The 20,259-nt window shown below is 40.5% G+C and overlaps 1 protein-coding gene across 3 annotated transcripts in view; it reads left to right on the plus strand.

Annotated features, from left to right (window-relative positions):
• zmp:0000000760 (collagen alpha-1(IX) chain) overlaps positions 1–20,259 on the plus strand; it is a 105,868-nt gene that overhangs the window by 60,855 nt on the left and 24,754 nt on the right. For all 3 annotated transcript variants that reach the window (XM_048531397.2, XM_048531396.2, XM_048531398.2), the window contains 6 exons: positions 88–141; positions 257–310; positions 1,000–1,071; positions 1,181–1,216; positions 3,657–3,701; positions 3,794–3,826. In XM_048531397.2, the coding sequence (XP_048387354.2) occupies positions 88–141; positions 257–310; positions 1,000–1,071; positions 1,181–1,216; positions 3,657–3,701; positions 3,794–3,826 (294 nt within the window). The remainder of the gene's footprint in view (positions 1–87; positions 142–256; positions 311–999; positions 1,072–1,180; positions 1,217–3,656; positions 3,702–3,793; positions 3,827–20,259) is intronic.

Raw genomic sequence — 20,259 nt, forward strand, 5'->3', positions numbered from 1 at the left:
TTTGAATATCTAAGTGAATGTCAACTTGATGTGTATGAGAATACACATATAGAATTAATTAATGCAATCTAATTTTTTTGTATCCAGGCATATCAAGGACGACAGGGTCTGCAAGGACCAAAAGGCATTAGTGGACTAAAGGTTTATGAAAATTAAATATTTTCTTTTGCGTGAAGTTTTTGAATAATTTGACCAATACTAAACACAAGAGGACTCCAATAATATAAACTCCAAGATAATCTCTTATTTTTTTAAGGGAGAGAAAGGATTTCCAGGACCACAAGGTAACGAGGGTCCAATGGGGAAACCTGTAAGTGGTTAGAATTATAGTTTGACTTCTTTTTATGATATTTTATGATTCTTGTGTTTTAACTCCCATCTGTTGAATGATTTAATCGTAATAAAAATATTTAAGTAGAATACAGAAGAATTGCTAAGTGGATTTATGATTTCAATTTCCCATGTGAGAGCATATTTCTGGTAATTGAGTGCAGAAAAATTTCTTTTGATTATGAATTTGAATTTAGATTTTGCTAGCAATGGTAAACATGTAAAAAAAATTGCTCAATGTTTACAATGTAACTAGTAGTGAACAGCCAATGAAAATATTCCTTTAACTGTAACCAAGATCTACTATATATAGCTCACAAATTTCACAGTGAGGAAGGGATAATCCTCTGATCAGTCACATTATTTCACTTTTGCTGAGCTGGTGGTGGCATTGACTGAGGCCTAGCACTTTTGTTGTTTGGACAAGGAAAAATTCAAAAACAGATAAATAGAAAAAAATCATTTAAAATAATATCCCAAATGTGAAAGGACATTTGAGGTACATCATATAATCATACAATGCCAGCCATTGCCTTCATGTGGTTGGGTAAATGGCTGCCAACGTTACCACCATTCCTTGATTTAACAAAATACGTTGTAGTAATTTAAAAATTTTTTTCTCAATGAATGATGTTAATTTTCACATGATTTTATAATCCCATCTGACAGGGACTGAAAGGCCAAAAAGGAGATACAGGAATACCTGGCTGGCCTGGATTTATTGGATATCCTGGAATTCATGTAAGTTTTATTGTGATCCCCAAGCATTAATCTTCATAACATCAGTAAGCTTTTACTTTACATATCTAATATATGCCTATTTCTTTTTAATAATCTAAACTTCCTACAGGGTCAAAAAGGAGCCCGAGGAATCAAAGGACAAAAGGTATGGATCTCATTTGACTTGCGCTGAAATGGTGGAGCATTAATAAAGTACTTAATGCCCTTTGTTAACATTTTTCTTTTATTTACTGTCAGGATGTTAGCATTGCTGGCAAGGCCATCTGTTCATGACTTATTCCAAATTGCCTGTGAACTGAATTGCCTATTAGTCTATGTGTAGTTAAGATTCAACCACATTGCTGGATATGGAGTCACTTATAGGCCATAAAAGGTATGAATTTTATCAAATTCATTCCTGAGAGACATTAATAAACCAGGTGATTTTTACAGTGATAGTTTCATGGTCATTAATTACAAAACTGGCATTTTATTCCAAATTTGTAATTGACTTTAAATGTCTCCAACTGCTACGGTGGGACTTGAACTCATGTCTCTGAAGCATTGGTTCAGAAGTTTAAATTATTAATCTGGTAACATTCTAACTGTGCAATTCTATAAATTATTAAGATTCTGAACACTGAGTTAGAAACTTCTGAATTCAAATTTCCCTATGGAATTACATGCATAATCTCAGCTAAAATGCTAAGTTTTGCACTGCTCAAAGTGATGTCTTCAGAACAACAGGTGAACTAAGGTACATTGCTTGTTTCAATAACCAAAAGATTCCATGACATTGTCTTGACCAGTTTCCTTCAAGCAACAATCAGGGAATAAAAGTATTTTGTAATTAATGATTTATTGTTATTGCTGCTTACGAACGAGCTATCATATTTCCCTACACAATGATAGTGAATTTCATAAGTAATCAGTAAATACACAAGCAACTTTTTCATCTAAGATAAAGTAGTTTCCTTGATTCACATCCTATCCACCATCTTAAATATTGATTCACTCTCACTACCATATGATAGACCACTTGCCAAAAATTCTTCAACAGCCAGCCCTTCCTATATCCAAAACCTCTACTCTTAGAAAGGTATAGCTAGTCTTAACCCTTATTACCAAATGGGGAAGGGATATCCACACAGTATTGTGGGCTATAGATAGGCACAATCGTGAAGGACAGAAGATAAATTTATTATGTGTTACTGAATAGCTAGTTATCATGCATCTCAAATGATGTATATTTCCTTCTGAGACACCAGGCTCAATTTACAAGTGAATACACATGACTAATTTAGCTATGAGCTATTAACACTAAGAATAATCACTGAAACTCTCGTACGACAATGGAGAACCATATCGCTTCTCTCAGGAACAGACCCTTTTATTTTGATGGGTGGAGTTTATCTTGTATAGTTAACCCTGTTGTCTACCACCTAGAACCATGACAATGGGTGAATGGAAACGCCATCACCAGCAAGTTTCCCTCTTAGCCACTGAATTGTGCTGACTTGGAACTATATTACTGTTCCATCATATCTCTCCTTCCCATCAGCAATGTGTGCGACAAATTAAACCACTGCTACTGTTCAAGAGGGCAAGAGGGTAGCTAACCACAATTGTCTCAAAGGTAATCAAGGATGGACCGCAAAAGCTGTCTTTGCTTGTGATAATTGCATTTCATGAATGAATAAAAATACTGTAATCCATTATCTGTAAAAGGTTTTGGGTAAACCAGCAGGTCTAATAAAATGCCAAGTAAATGCAATTTTTTTTTCATTAATAATATTACATGGCGCTTACATTAGCTTATGATGTAGAAAAGTTGGGGGTAAAATTTGGTAGGGACTCTGAATGGATTGTCATGGGATTGGTGCCTTTTAAACACATCACTATTTATTTTGCATTTAAATTAATGAACAAAAATACTGTGAGGTATAAAATGGGCATTGGATTCACTACCACTCCGTGGTGTGTATGCATTTCTAACAAGGTAATTGGTTAGCTCAGTTGATTGGATGGCTGGTTTGCAATGCAGAGTTATACCAACGGGGGAGGTTCAATTCCTACACTGTCTGAAATTATCATGAAGGTCCCACCTTCATCTCAGTCCTCACGAGAGGGATTGTGACTCACAGTTCAAATTTCCCACCAGTCATTTCTTCAATGAGAGAGCAGTGCTCTGGGAATGTGGCAACTTTACCTTTCATGTTTATTTCTTACGAGGATATAAAATGAAATGATAAATGGTAAATAAAAGCCAAAAGAACTGCGGATGCTGTAAATCAGGAACAAGAACAAAGTTGCTGGAAAAGCTCAGCAGGTCTGGCAGCATCTGTGAAGTAGAAAACAGAGTTAACATTTTGGGTCCAGTGACACTTCCTCGGAACAGATCTAAGGAAGGGCCACCAGAACCGAAACATTAACTCTGTTTTCTCCTTCACAGATGCTGCCAGACCTGCTGAGCTTTTCCAGCAACTTTGTTTTTGTTGTTGTTGTTGGTAAAGGGTAAATAGTGCTATAATTTATGCAAAAGAAGGTTTGCGGTGTGCTGTGAGACGGAAACATTGAATATTGAGCGTTAATCTCTTGTCTCTCAGGGTGATACAGGTCCTACTGGAACACAGGGTATTGAAGGTCTAAAGGTAATACAAATAAAATTTTAAAATTGAGTTTTTATAAGATAGTAGAGAGTAATCTTTACATTAATGGCATTTTCCAAATTATTTGGTTTAAGGGTGAAAAAGGACACAAAGGATCAAAAGGAGAAGTGAGTAAAAAAGTTTATGGGCTTTAAATTCTTAGGCTCACTTAACAATTCAAAGAATAAATTTGAATACCGTGATATTTTAAGAACAAAAGCAAACGATCAAGTGGTTTGAAAGGTACAAGAAACTTGTTTTTCATTCAGAAATCCAAGCATGAGAGAAAAATACAGCCTGGATTTCTTTTTCTGATCTGCTAACCAATTAATGATCCATAACAGAAGCTAACCTCCCGTCTAATTTTTGCTAATAGTTTTCTGAGTGGAGCCTTATTAAATGCCTTCCTGAAATCGATATGGAAGATTTACATCAGCAATCCTGCACCAACCATACCTGTAAACCTCACTCCACGGAATACATGGAGACATTGCTGGTGAAATTTCTCTGACCTTATTGAGTATTATTGATGCATAGCCAGGTCTCTCTGTAGGACTGGAGTGTGGTGATGACAACTGCTGTATACACTGGAACTCCAGTGGACTTGCAGAGATCTTTGTTGTCAAATACTAGTTGGCATAATTTGTAGAAGGCTGAGCTGGCACAACTGATCTAGTATTGGATCTCCTTGTCAGAGGTAGCTTTTTGGGAGAAGTGGCTGTTAAGGCATTGGAAGCGGTCAAGAAGTTTTCTTCTGAGTTTACTGCCATATTTGACCTTCGTATGTAGTGAAATTTTGTGTTGTTTCTTGCAGTATGGCCGGGTAGATGGCCAACTACTGGCCAAGCTGCCTGACTACAGAAATTCACTATTTGTGTTTGAGACTAATAGAACAGCCAGGGATTTCTGCTGCTGGTGGGCTCATTTCTTAGAGATGTCATTTGTGCAGGATTATATGATGGTATGGAACTCCTACTAACATGGCTGCTATCAACAGCTGTGAGAATCTACATATGCCACGCCTCACATTGCTCACTGATCTCTATAAGTTTTAAATGTGAAGACTGATAAAGGTTTGGAATCATTCCATGCTTCCCAAAACTTTAGGTAAATGCAAGCTGTGATATTTGGATCTTAAAGCTTCTGTTGTAGCAGTGGCAGTATCACTGAATGGTGAAAAGCAACATTTTAACATTTTAATGGAACTATTCACTCGGGTTGGCAGTGATAGGGACATTGTTGTGAATAAGTTGGACTCTTGATTTTTGTAGCAGGAAACCTTGCTGCTGGCTGATTAACTGTGTCATAGTACTAATATCCTATTTCAGGTTTTCCTGGTTAGTCAGGGCGATGATGATCCACATCTGTCAATAACAGGAACTCTATTTGAAAAAAAGACTTTGGCAGGGGTCAGAATAGCCATATCTAATTTTCTTTCTGAGGATTTTAATAAGACGAATTAAAGAGAGCAGTTGGAAGATTGCCGTATGTTTCTCTGACTGTTCTTGGAGGATGATCCTAGAGGTAGTGAAGGTCTGAAAAGATATGTTGTTTCTTGAGAACGTGAGGAAGAGGTTAGCCATTGAAAATAAGCAGGTGTAGTTGGAAGTCTCTAAAGCAATCAGCAGGTTCTGAAGAAGGGTGACTGGACTTAAAATGTTAACTCTGTTTTCACTTCACAGATGCTGCCAGATCTGCTGAGTTTCCGTGGCAATTTCTGTTTTTCTTTGTTGCAGCAGGAGTGTATCCCTAGGTTATGAATACAACACCACAAAAATTCAATCACCTCATAAAATGCAGGAAAGGTGAGAGCACAGTACTTCAGGTGCCAACCCTTGAACTCAGATTTTCACAGCATTCTCCTGCACAGCATTCCATAGAAGATGCCTTGTAATTCAAATCATTCTCTCTCAAAGCACTTCCTTAATTTTCCATCTGACATCCATCTACCCAACTTGCATCTGTCCCTCACAGTTGTCTGCCTTGAAACTCACCGTTCCATTGTCTTCACATGTTCCATTTCACGGTATTATTTTCTGCTTTCTCTCATTACTGAAAGGAGTGCATCAGTCCTGGGATACACAGATAAATTGGAGCAGTTTGATGGCTAAGTTGTTAACATGTCTGCCTCACAGTGTCAGGGACCTGGATTCAGTTCCACCCTCAGGTAACCATCTGTATGGAGTTTGCACATTCTCCCCGTGTCTGTGTGGATTTCTTCTGGGTGCTCCAGTTTCGTCACAGTCCAAAGACGGGTTGGCCATGGGAAATTGCCCGCAGTGTACAGGGATGTGCAGGGTATGTGCATTAGCCATGGGAAATGCAGGAATAGGGTGTGGGGAGTGGGTCTGGGTGGGATGCTCTTCAGAGAGTCAATGTGGTTTCGATGGGCCAAATGGCCTGCTTCTGCACTGTAGGAATTGTATGATTGATGTGACACTAAAGGTAATAGTGACCCTAACTGTGTGGAAAGGGTGTGCTACATTAGCACGGACATTTAATGTATGATGGTGAGATGACAGAATTAGATTTCATGGCAGAATTAGATTTTATATTGCCATCTGGCATATAATGTTCACTCATAGTGTCATGCAGCACAGAAACAGACACTTCAGTCCAACCAGTCCATGCCGAACATAATCCCAAACTATACTAATCCCACCTGCCTGCTCCTAGCCAATATCCTTCTAAACTTTTTTCTATTCATATACTTATCCAAATGTTTTTTAAACATTGTAATTATACCCATAAGCACCACTTCCTCAAGAAATTCATTCCACATGCGAACCACCTTCTGTAAAGAATATTGCTCCTCATGTCTTTTTTGAAATCTTTCTCCTCTCACCTTAAAAATGTGCTCTCTGGTCTTGAAATCTCCCATCCTAGGGAAAAGACAACTACCATTAACCCTATCTAAACCCCTCTTTATTTTATGAACTTCTATAAAGTTGCTTCTCAATCTCCTATAGTCCATTTAAAAAAGTCCCAGCCTATCTAGCCTTTCTTCATAGCTCAAATCTTCTATACCCGGCAACATTCTGGTAAATCTCTCTGAACCTCTCCAATTTAGTAATAATCTTCCTATAACTTGGGAACCAGAACTGAACACAGTACTCCAGAAGAGGCCTCAACAATGTCCTGTACAACCTCAACGTGACTTCCCTACTTCTGTACTCAAAAGACTGTGTAATGAAGGCAAGCATGCCGAATGCCTTCTTAACCATCTTGTCTACCTGTGACACAAGCTTCAAAGAATTACGTACCCGAATCCTTCTGTCCCTCTGTTCTATAAAACTATCCGAGGCCCTACCATTAATTGTATAAGACATACACCTATTTGTTGTACCAAAAAGCAATACCTCGCACTTATCCAGATTGAATTCCATCTGCCATTTTTCAATTTATTGACCCATTCAATCAAGATCCCTTTGTAATCTTAGAAAATCTTCTTCACTGTCTGCAATGCCACCAACTTTGGTGTCGTCTACAAACTTACTAACCATGCCTTCTATATTCTCATTTATATAAATGACAAACAAAAGAGGATCCAGAACCGATCCCTGTTGAATGCTGTTGGTGACAGGCCTGCAGTCTGTAAAGCAACCCTCCTCCACCACTCTCTGTCTCCTGCCATTAAACCAATTATACATCTAATTGATAAGCTCACCCTGAATCTCATCTGACCCAACTTTACTAATTAGTCTACCATACAGAACCTTTTTGAAAGCTTTACTAAAGTCCAAGTAAAGAACATCTACTACCCTGCCTTTATCAATCTTTCTGGTAACTTTCTCAAAACTCAATCTGCTCTCTGATGAAGGGTCTAGGCCTGAAACGTCAGCTTTTGTGCCCCTGAGATGCTGCTGGGCCTGCTGTATTCATCCAGCTTCACACTTTGTTATCTCAGATTCTCCAGCATCTGTAGTTCCCATTATCTCTGATTACAAGTTTAAGAGACACTATTTTCTTTGCACAAAACCATGCTGATTATCCCTAATCCATTTTTGCTTCTCTAAATGCCCATAAATCCTATCCTTTATAAACACCTCCAACAATTTACCCACAATCGAAATCAAGCCCACAGGTCTATAGTTGCCTGGTTTCTCCTTACAACATATCTTAAACAAAGTTGCAACATTAGGCATTAGGCACCTCACCCATAGTTGCAGTTGATGCAAATATTTCTGCAAGGGGTCTCGCAATTTCCTCTCTTACTTCTCACAACATTCTGAGATAAATTAGATGACCTCCCGGAGATTTATCCACTATTATATTCACTAAGACCTCTGAATTTCCTCTTCTGTAATGTGGGCTATTTTTAAAACATCAAAATTTCTTTCTTTCTCTACATCAGTAAAAACTGATGTGAAATATTCATTTAGTATCTCTCCCATCTCCTGGGGTTCAACACAAAGATGACCTCCTTGATCTTTGAGGGACCCTGCCCTGTCTCGAGTTACCCTCTTGCTTTTAATGTATTTGGATAATCTCTTTGGAGAATCTGTAACCTTATCTGCCAATAATATCTCATAGCCCCTCTTTGCCTTTCTGATTTCTTTCTGAAGAATGCCTCTACACTCTGTATTTGATTTAAGAGATTTAATTGAACCAAGTTGTCTGTATCTGAAATAATTCTTACTCTGAACAAAACCTCAATATCTTTATTCATCCATTGTTCCTTTATCTTACCAGCCTTACCCTTCGCTCTAACAGGAATAGAATGCCTCTGAAGTCATCACACTCTTGAAAGCCCCCGACTCGTCAGTCGTCTGTTTATTTGCAAACAGTCTACTCCAGTCAACTTTTGAAAGTTCTTATTTCATACCATTAAAATTTGCCTTACTCAAATTAAAAGCTTTAACTTTTATGAAAGGATTATCTTTTTTCATTGCCATTTTGAAACTAATAGAATTATGATCACTAGACACAAAGTCTTCCCCCAACTTTACTTCTAGGCAGTGCATTCCCATATGCGAACTGCAAGTTTTGGTTGAATATCTTTTCTCACCTTTCATCTGCATCTTCTGCAAAACTGTTTTAAACTGTGCTGTCTGATTCTTGATCCATTTCTGAGTAGGAATAATATCTGTCTATCCACTCTGTGCACACCTTTTATGAATTTTAAAACTTCTCTCAAATCTGTTAGCCTTCTCCTCTCCAAGAAAATCTGTCTGATCTGCTCCAATTTTTTAAAATAACTAAAATGTCGTATCCTTGGAATCATTCTCATAAACATCTCCTATACCTCACCAATGCATTCACATCCTTCTTATAATGTGGATCCCTGAACTGTACACGGTATTGCAGCTGAGGTCTAACTAGTGGTAATGGGAACTGCAGATGCTGGAGAATCCAAGACAATAAAGTGTGAAGCTGGATGAACACAGCAGGCCAAGCAGCATCTCAGGAGCACAAAAGCTGACGTTTCGGGCCTAGACCTTTCATCAGAGAGGACCCTCTCTGATGAAGGGTCTAAGCCCGAAATGTCAGCTTTTGTGCTCCTGAGATGCTGCTTGGTCTGCTGTGTTCATCCAGCTTCACACTTTATTATCTTGAGGTCTAACTAGTGTCTTGTTTAAGCTCATAATCTCCCTGCTCTTCTATTCTGTCCCAATTTATAAAGCCCAGAATACTGTATGTATTATTAACAGCTCTTTCTACCTGTCATGCCACTTTTAAAGACTTCTGTATGTATATACCCATGCCTCTCATCTGCTTTACAGTCGTTAGAATAGTACCCTTAATACTCTCTCCCCGTGTTGTTTTTCACCAAAGTACATCACCACCTCCTACTTCTTAGCATTGAATTTTATTTGCCACCTATCCATCCACTCCACCTATGTTACAATGTCCTTTTGAAGTTTTACATGGTTCTCCTCACAGTTTACAATTCCCAAATGTGTTTATCAAAGAACAAAGAAAATTACAGCACAGGAACAGGCCCTTCGGCCGTACAAGCCTGCGCCGATCGAGATCCTCTGTCTAAACCTGTCATCTATTTTCTAACGGTCTGTATCCCTTTGCTCCCTGCCCATCCATGCACCTGTCCAGATACACCTTAAAACATAGTATCGTGTCTGCATCTACCACCTCCGCTGGCAACGCGCTCCAGGCACCCACCATGCTCTGCATAAAGAACTTTCCATGCATATCTCCCATAAACTTTCCTCCTCTCACTTTAAACTCATGACCCCGAATAATTGAGTCCCCCACTCTGAGAAAAAGCTTCCTATCCACCTTGTCAATACCCCTCATGATTTTGTTGACGTCAATCAGGTCCCCGTCAATCTCCACCTTTCTAATGAAAATAATCTTAATCTACTCAACCTTTCTTCATAGCTAGAACCCTCCATACCAGGGAACATCCTGGTGAACCTCCTCTGCACCTTCTCCAAAGCATCCACATCCTTTTGGTAATGTGGCGACCAGAACTGTACGCAGTACTCTAAATGTGGCCGAACCAAAGTCTTATACAACTGCAACATGACCTGCCAACTCTTGTACTCAATACCCCATCCGATAAAGGAAAGCATGCCGTATACCTTTTTGACCAGTCTATGCCACCTTCAGGTCACCTACAGATCTCTCTGTACATCAATTTTCCCCAGGACTTTTCCATTTACTGTATAGTTCGTTCTTGAATTAGATCTTCCAAAATGCATCACCTTGCATTTGCCTGGATTGAATTCCACATGCCATTTATCTGCCCAACTCTCCAATCTATCTATATTCTGCTGTAATCTTTGACAGTCCCCTTCACTATCTGCTACTCCACCAATCTTAGTGTCATCTGCAAACTTGCTAATCAGACCATCCAAACCTTCCTCCAGATCATTTACGTATATCACAAACAACAGTGGTCCCAGCACAGATCCCTGTGGAACACCACTGGTCACAGGTCTCCAATTTGAGAAACCCCCTTCCATAATTACTGTCTGTCTCCTGTTGCCTAGCCAGTTTTTTTTTAATCCATCTAGCGAGCACACTCTGGACCCCATGCGACTTCACTTTCTCCATCAGCCTGCCAAGGGGAACCTTATCAAACGCCTTACTGAAGTCCATGTATATGACATCTACAGCCTTTCCCTCATCAATCAACTTTGTCACGTCTTCAAACAATTCTATTAAGTTTGTAAGACATGGCCTTCCCTGCACAAAGCCATGTTTATCACTGATAAGCCCATTTTCTTCCAATTGGGAATAGATCCTATCCCTCAGTATCTTCTCCAGCAGCTTCCCTACCACTGACATCAGGCTCACTGGTCGATAATTACCTGGAATATCCCTGCAACCCCCCTTAAACAAGGGGACAATATTAGCAATTCTCCAGTCCTCCGGGACCTCACCCACGTTTAAGGATGTTGCAAAGATATCTGTTAAGGCCCCAGCTATTTCCTGTCTCACTTTCCTCAACAACCTGGGATAGATCCCATCCGGACCTGGGGACTTGTCCACCCTGATGCCTTTTAGGATACCCAACACTTCGCCCCTCCTTATGCCAACTTGACCTAAAGTAATCCAACATCTATCCCTCACTTCAACATCCATCATGTCCTTCTCCTTGGTGAATACCAATGCAAAGTACTCGTTAAGAATGTCACTTATTTTCTCTGATTCGAGACATAACTTTCCTTCTTTGTCTGTAAGTGGGCCAATCCTTTCTCTAGTTACTCACTCGCTCTTTATAAATGAATAAAAGGCTTTGGGATTTTCCTTAACCATTAACAACTTATCAACAAACTTTGAAATTGTCCTCTATACTTCAAGATCTAGATCATTTATTTGATTTGATTTGATTATTGCCACATACTAAGATACAATGAAAAGTATTGTTTTGTATGTTATCCAGGCAAATCAAACCATATATAAGTACATCCAAGTTATCGGACAGAATGCAGATTATAGTGTTATAGCTACAGAGAGAGTGCAGAGAAAGATCAACTCCAATATATGACAGGTCCATTCAAAAATCTGATAACAACAGGGAAGAATTCTCTTGAATTTGTTGGTACTATTTTCAAACTTTTGTATCTTCTGCCCAATGAAAGAGGGTAGAACAAAGTATAACTGGTGGGGGAACTCTTTGATGATATTGGCTGCTTTTTAAGGCAGCGGAAAGTATCGACATAGTCAGTGGAAAGAAGGCTAGTTTATGTGATGGACTGGTCTGCATTCACAACTCTGCATTTTCTTGCAGTCTTGGGCAGAGCAATCGTGATACCAAGCTGTGATGTATCTGGATAGGATGCTTTCTATGGTGCATCTGTAAAATTTGCTAAGTGATTGTGGACATGCTGAATTTCCTTAGCCTTCTGAGGAAGTAGAGATGTTGGTGTGCTTTCTTAACCATAACATCAACATGGATGGACCAGCACAGATTGTTGGTGATCTTTGCTCCAAAGAAATGGAAGCTTTCAACCATTTCCACTGAGCACCACTGATATAGTGCCCTCCACTCCACTTCCCGAAATCGATAACAAGCTCCTTTGTTTTACATTGACTTTGAGGGAGAGATCGCTGTCTTTACGCCATGCCATTAAGCTCTCTATCTCATTCCTATACTCTGCCTCATCATTATTTAAGATCTGACCCACTCTGCTGGTGTCATCATGGCTCCACCAAATGGAGTTAGAGCGGAATATGGCCACACAGTTGTGAGTCATTAAGGAGTATAGTAAGGGGCTGAGTTCACAGCCTGGTGTTGAGAATTATCGTGGAGGAGGTGTTGTTGCCCGTCCTTATTGATTGCGGTCTGTGGGTCAGGGACGTCAAGGATCCAGTTGCACACTGGGGATTAGAACTTTGGGTCTCGGAGTTTAGAGATGTGTTTGGTTGGAATTATAGTGTTGATATGTGCCATTATTAACGTCTCAAAGCACTTGATAATGAGGGATGGCAGAGCCACCAGATCGGTGTAATTAAGACACGCCTGATTTTTCTTTTTCATCGGGATGATAGTGGCCATCTTGAAACAGGTGGGAACCTTGAATCAGAACAAGAAGAGGTTAAAGATATCTGGAATACTGCCACTGGCTGGTCCAGCAGGATCTGAGTGCATGACCAGGGGGACTCCATCTAGGCTAGTCGCTTTCCATGGTTCACTGTCAAGAAGACTAACCTAACACCTGTGGCAGTGACTTTGGGTAAAGTTGCACCTGAGGCTGTTGGGGCCAGTGACTTCATTTCATTGACATGTTCAGACAAGCGTAGAATGCATTGAGCACACTGGAGAGGGATGAATCGTCACCACGATTCCACTCAACTTGGTTTTGTAGCCCATTATATCATGTCAGTCTTGCCACAGTTGACGAAGGTTCATGTGGTTAGCCTGGGACTCTAGTCTGGTATTGTCTCTTGGTGTCCCTATAGCCTTACAAAGGTCGTGCCTATAGTTCCTGTATAGGTTGAGGTCACCCAACTTGAAAGTCTCAGACCTGGACTTCAGTAGGCAGTGGATCTTCAAGTTCATCCGTGGCTTCTGGTTGGTGAACACTCAAATTAACTTCTTTGGCCCATACGCCTCTACAGACTTACCGATAAAGTCTGTGATGGTAGTGGCATACTCATTTAGGTTGGCCACTGAGTTCTTGAATATGGACCAGTACACTGACTCCAAGCAGTCATGTAGAAGCTCATCTATTACGTTAGAGCAGTGCTGTATGACTGTCTGTACTGGATCCTCACTCTTTAATTTCTGCTTATAGGCTGGGAGAAGGTGCACAGCCTTATGAACTGATTTTCCAAATTGTGGGTGGGGGAACCAAGTGATAAGCATGTTTGATGGTTGTGTAGCATTGACGAAGGGAGTTTGGGCCTCTGGTAGGACAAGAGATGTGTTGATGGTATCACACTCTGAGGTTGGCCTGGTTGAAGTCACCAACAATGATGAATGAGACATTGGGTATTCCGTATAAAAACTGTGGTTGTGGAGATGTATATTTCATCAAGTGCACTTTTCCCTGCAAATGGTGGGATGTAATCTATTGTCAGGATAGCAGAAGTGAACTCCTACACCAGATAGATGGGATAGCACTTTGTTAGATATTCGAGATCTGGGAAGCAGCAACTCACCAGGGTCACTTTGTCTGAGCATCAAGAGCGTTGATTGGAGGCAGACCCCTCCACCCCTCATCTTGCCCGAGGACACTGGGCAGTTCGTACAGTGAATTGAGAAACCCTCAGGTTGTTGTGGTTGGCTCACAGACATTTCATTACCCTGCTGGGTAACATCATCAGTGCAGCCTCTGATGAATCGCTACTGTATTTTCCTGCCTGGTATTTACACTCTGGAGTCTGTTGGAATTGGTTACCTCTTTTCCTGTTTTTTTTCATAGAACAAAGGGCTGGACAGAAAATGGTATCTGAACAATGGTCTACCTTCAAAGAGGAGATAGTTTTGGCATAGTCAAGGTAAATACCTTGCAAAGGGAAGGCTAGGAGAAACAGATTTAGACCTCCCTGGAACTTCGTAGAAACATCTGCGAACTAACAAACCAGCTCAGCGAGTGAGCGAACCAACCACAGCATCCACAACCCAAGCTACAAATCTACTCAAGAACCTTAAATCCTCAGGCTGTAAAGCACAGCCAGGTGAAGGATGAGTGAGCCATGGTCTCTGTAAAACAGAGCACACAGCAGTCTCTCAATTCCCTTTGTTTCATGAGTGTAGCTTTAAGTTTATCCAGCTTGTTTTCAATAACTTGTACATTTTCCAGGAGTATGCTGCAGAGTGGGGACTTGAAACCACATTGTATCAGTCTGACCTGCAGGCCAGCACGTCTCCCATCTTTCCTGAGTAAGTGGCTGCTTCTGATTGGGCCCGGATATCATTATGGGTAATCTGCCACTCCAGAACGTATGTGGTTGCGGCCTCGAACGCACCAGAGGCTCTTGTTCTGTCGCTGGTCCGGCCTCGATGTTGGGAGTCCCTGAGATTGGATAGGGCCATAGAATTGGGTCACCGATCAGTATTCTGGTCAGGCCTTTAAAAAGCCTGTAAGTGGCTGGTCACTCTGTTGTCACAGTCACAGTTCCAGTGTTAGAGGTTGGGCCCTGTTTGTTCAGACAGTCGGGTGCCCTGGCAGATCCTGGTCTCTGTCAAGTCAGATCCAGTTGACCTTGGGGAGATTGGTTGTTTTTGAAGGTCGAAAGAACGCCAGACCTGAAAGTAGATTTAAGATCACATTATTATTAATTCTGAGAGACTTAAAATTGAGATTTAAAAGTGTGGAATGGTTACAACAGATGTGAGGAGATAATCTGCTGGGCATGGCACGCATAGTGTTGCCATGCTCTGGCATCTTCTTATTTTTATTAGATAAAGGGCGGCACAGTGGCTCAGTGGTTAGCACTGCAGCCTCACAGCGCCAGGGACCCAGGTTCGATTCCCGCCTCGGGCGACTGTCTGTGTGGAGTTTGCACATTCTCCCCACGTCTGCATGGGTTTCCTTCGGGTGCTCCGGTTTCCTCGCACAGTCCAAACATGTGCAGGTTAGGTAGATTGGCCATGCTAAATTGCCTGTAGTTTTCAGGGGTATGTGGGTTATAGGGGGATGGGTCTGTTTGGGATGCTTCAAGGGGCTGTGTGGACTTGTTGGGCTGAAGGGACTGTTTCCACACTATAGGAAATCTTTAAAAAAAAGCAAACATCCTAGTATAGACCCCCAGGGAACTGTACTACAAACCTTCTTCCTACCCTTTACTCTCTGTTTCCTATATCTCAGCCAATTTTATATCCATGTTGCTATTTTCCCTTTTATTCTATGACCTATAACTTTGTTCTCAGGCATGTTGTGTGGCACTGAATTGAATGCCTTATGAAGTTCATGTACACCACATCATCAGCCTTACCTTCATAAATCCTTTCTTTAACCTCTTCACACATTTAAGTAAGTTAGTTAGAGACAATTTTCCCTGAAGAAATCCATGCTGACATTTCCAGATCAACGTACATTTTGTATATGACTATTAATTGTATCCTGAATAATTGTTTCTAGCAGTTTTCCCTCCTCTGGAAATAAAGTGACTGACTGGTTTGTAATTATTGGGCCAACCTTTACGACCTCTTCTGAAGAAGGATATACTGTTTGCATTTCTCTAGTCCTCTAGCACGCACCCCAAATCCATGGAAGATTGAAATACAATTGCTAATGTCTCTGTTATTTCCAATCTCACTTCTTTCAATAAACATCCTTGGATGCATTTCATCTGGTCTCAGTGCTTTATTACTCTTAAGTACTGACTGTTTATCCACTTTCTAATGACTGAGTTTTCTCCTCTGTCACCATGGTATGTGCCTCCTAGGTAAAGACAAATGCAAAATATTCATTTACAGTTTCAACTATTCCTCTTGCCTCTAAATGTAAATCCTCTTTTTGGTCAATAATTTCTTCTTCTCTTCTTTTACCACCCTTTTGCTGTTGATGTTCTGATAGAAAATTTTGGAATTTCTTTGTATGTTAGGTGATTTTTCTCATTATACCTTTTTGCCTCCTGAACCTTCCGTAATTCAGCTTTGGTTTTTAACTCTCTTTACTATATACACCAGTCATAAGCATACTTTTTTATTCTTTAATATTTTCTACCTCTTTGTCATCCAGGAGGTCTGAATCTGTTTCCCCGAGCTTTCCCTTTGCAATAATTTTACCTTGTCTGTGCCCATTGTTCACATACTATTTTCTGTCCAACCCTTTGTTCCAGTTTATTGAGCCCAACTCTGTTCTTGCCCCATAAAAGTCTGCAGTCCAGAAGTTGATTCAATATTCTTACAATGGATTGACCAATGTCATTTTCTACCATTATCCTAAACATGACAGTATAATGATCACTGCCCCCTAAGTGTTTCCCCACTGTCATTTGATCTATTTGGCTGTCCTGGTTTGCAAGCATCTGGCTGTGCCTTCTTTTTTGTTGGGCACATACAGCTGCAAGAAATTCACCTGAATATAGTCTAGGGAAGTTTGTCTTTTGCTGTCTCTTGAGCAACTTTGCTAGTCAACATATGGGTAGTTAAAGTCACTCATTATTACTATAAGTGACATTTGCATCTTTCTGTAATTTCCTTGCTAATTTGTTCCTCTATATCCTTCCCCCTAGTTGGTGGTCCATATATTACATTGAGCAATGCACTTCACCCTTCTTATTCCTTTGCTGTGGCAAAATCAGTTCTGTCGTTTGAATCGTCAGAAACATCATCCTTTTCCATGACTGAAACAGTTTCCTTAATCAAAAATGACATCCCTCCTCCTTTATTTCCTTACCAGTCTCCTCTGAACACCATGTAACTAGAAACATTCAACACACAAAGTGTCCTTAATTATCATCACCATCATCATAATCCAACGAGGCAGTCTGTGTCTGTAACTTCTCGGTCTTATTAACTATGGTCCATACATACATAAACCCACAATGTGTCCCTGATTTTACACTTCATTACTTTCTCCCTAACTCCAACTCAACCTAATAACTTACGTTTTTCAACTTAAGTATTATCTACCTCCCAGTATTTCATACAACCTGAATAAAAACTAAAAGAACTGCAGATGCTAGAAATCAGAAACAAAAAAAGAAATTGCTGGTAAAGCTCAGCAGGTCTGGCAGCATTCAAGGAGAGAAATCAGAGTTAACGTTTCAAGTCTATTGTCCCTTCCGCAGAGCCCTTCTAACAACGGCATATCTTTTGGGTTAGCAGAGTGAGCAAGTTCTTAAGTACTTCAAATACTCCTGGGCCTGCTTTAGTCGCAAAGATCACCCTTTTCTTTTTCCTTGTTGCTCAGTTAACAGCTGGATTACCAGGATTTTTTGGATATTGTTACAAATGAGAAAACGTCTCTTGCCATTCACACATGTATGACTTTCCGTCATGAATGGTCTCCCAATTGCGATTTGGAGCAGTCACCCTTTGAAGATCGGTCCACCCGAGTGAGCAGCCTTACACTAAGACTAGAATTTTAAACTATTTCTCAGCAAAATGAAACTCACAGGTTCCTCTGCTGGTTTACTGTCCCAAATTTTTGGGTAATGAATCAGACTAACCTCATTCCCAGAGTGTGACATCTTTGCAGAACAGAAACAAGATAATATACAGCACATGGAGTCTACTACCTAACTAAAAAAGTGAACTTATAGTGGCTTGAATTTATGTACATATGTTTGCAAATAGCCACAAGAGGATGCTGTCACAAATAACAAGTGCTGGATAATGAAGTATAATTCAAACAGTGGGACCTGGATTTTTGGAACTGCAGAGGGCCTCTATTGGTGAAGATAGTAGAGGAGGCCAATAATCAGAAGTCCTGCTCTTGTTCAAAGCACCTACCATTTTTGTAAAGTCAGGGTCATATTTCCCCATGAGCATTTTTTTCATAGGGGCAGCTGCCTATACAAACCAACAGCTATTTATATCATGTCTGATTTTGGTGACCCAGGTGTATAAAATGTGGTGCATACAGATTAGATTTGCTAAGAAAGGATCTGAACTTTGTGGATTTGCTAGGTTAGCCAGGGTACCTATTTGGAAGAGTAATGTACCCCTTAGGCTACAATTTATGGACATTTTTATGGAAGGTTGAGTGCCCTCTGGGATTGTTAAAAATTGACATGAATATGTATAAAGAGTGCATAAACTCTTTAGGGAAGAGTGAACCTCATTGGAACTGGTAAGAAGAATGGTCAAAAATATCAGAAGGAACTGCCAAAACTAAGTATCATTAGCAACTGCTGAAAGTATCAAGAGGAATGGTCAAAGGAATTATAAAAAGCACTCAAAGCATTTAAAATTCCTGCCCTTTAAATCTTTTAAATAAATGTTTGAAGTGTTCTTTACTTAAATACTGAAAATGTACCCTCAGTTCTAACCATGGACATTCTAGGTGAATTGGCAAAGGTGAAAGGACAAAGAATGGTGAGTGGGAGCAAAGGTTGGGATGAGTTAACACCCAGGTTGGTTTGGGAGTTATAAAGAGCCATGTGGAGAAAAGTTTGCGTGAAAAATATGAGGGGTTTATAAGTAGACAGAGGTGGCATGAGTTGATATGGATGGGACATGAGGAGTGTGTGAAAGAGTGCGGTGAAGGGTTGTGAGGGCTGGAGAGTTATTTTATGCTTAATATTTTTTGTATAAAGAACTTCTACAAGGTGCTTGAATACCAAGGCAGGTATTCTGGCCAGTCCGCTTGGTGGCAGTCTCCCTGCTTACACCAAACCCGGCATCCAGTGCACCGTCAATCCTGAATAAAAGTTCCAATTTACTGTATCCATTGTACCCGGTGTGGCTTCCTGTACATTGGGCAAACCAAGCGGAGGCTTGGGGACCGCTTTGCAGAACACCTCCGCTTGGTTCGCAATAAACAACTGCACCTCCCAGTCGCGAACCATTTCAACTCCCCCTCCCATTCTTTAAATGACATGTCCATCATGGGCCTCCTGCAGTGCCACAATGATGCCACCCGAAGGTTGCAGGAACAGCAACACATATTCCGTTTGGGAACCCTGCAGCCCAATGGTATCAATGTGGACTTCACCAGCTTCAAAATCTCCCCTTCCCCCACCGCATCCCAAAACCAGCCCAGCCTGTCTCTGCATCCCTAACCTGTTCTTCCTCTCACCCATCCCTTCCTCCCACCCCAAGCCGCACCTCCATTTCCTACCTACTAACCTCCTTGACCTGTCCGTCTTCCCTGGACTGACCTATCCCCTCCCTACCTCCCCACCTATACTCTCCTCTCCACCTATCTTCTTTTCTCTCCATCTTTGGTCCGCCTTCCCCTCTCTCCTATTTATTCCAAAACCCTCACCCCATCCCCCTCACTGAAGAAGGGTCTAGGCCCGAAACGTCAGCTTTTGTGCTCCTGAGATGCTGCTTGGCCTGCTGTGTTCATCCAGCTTCACACTTTATTATCCAATTTATGGGCCAGGTTTGCAGAGTTGTGATTGTCGTAACTCCGTAATCTCAGATTAAGAGGAAAATTCCAGTCAAGGTAAATAGCAGGCATTTTGGAGTCTTCATAAATATTTAGCTACCCTTTGGTTGGTATGAAAGAAAATGAGAGTTCAATTAATGGTGCACTAATCACCACTTAAAAACAGTCCAAATAAATGTTGTACGCACTGTTCATTAAGGACGCAGTGTTCCAGGTTCCAAATCAACCTCAGTGCTACCCCTTTCTCACCTAGGTTTGTTTCTTAATTCTGTGTATCCTTCTCAGTATAATTTGTTGCTTCTTTCCCTTATTTTCACCTGGCCTGCTTAGTTCAAGTGAATATGTTGAATACTGATGCTCAAGCTACAACACTTCCAAGTACAGTGAATGTTTCATGCTCTATGGAAGTGTCAGATGGTGCTTTGTGATTATTTAAGCATATTTGATGCTTTGGATGCTGTTTCATCTGTGAATATTATATACTGATGCACAGTTAATGCATATCAACAAGTTGACATAACATTGAATTATAGAATGCACGATTAATGTAACAGACTTACTTTGTTTGCATTCAGATATTTTCTGAAATAGGTCCAACCCACACAATGGGATTATTGAATTTGTCACTCATACTGGTTAAT

The sequence above is a fragment of the Stegostoma tigrinum genome, chromosome 4 (genome assembly GCF_030684315.1).
Source record: "Stegostoma tigrinum isolate sSteTig4 chromosome 4, sSteTig4.hap1, whole genome shotgun sequence".
Classification (NCBI taxonomy): Eukaryota; Metazoa; Chordata; class Chondrichthyes; order Orectolobiformes; family Stegostomatidae; genus Stegostoma; species Stegostoma tigrinum.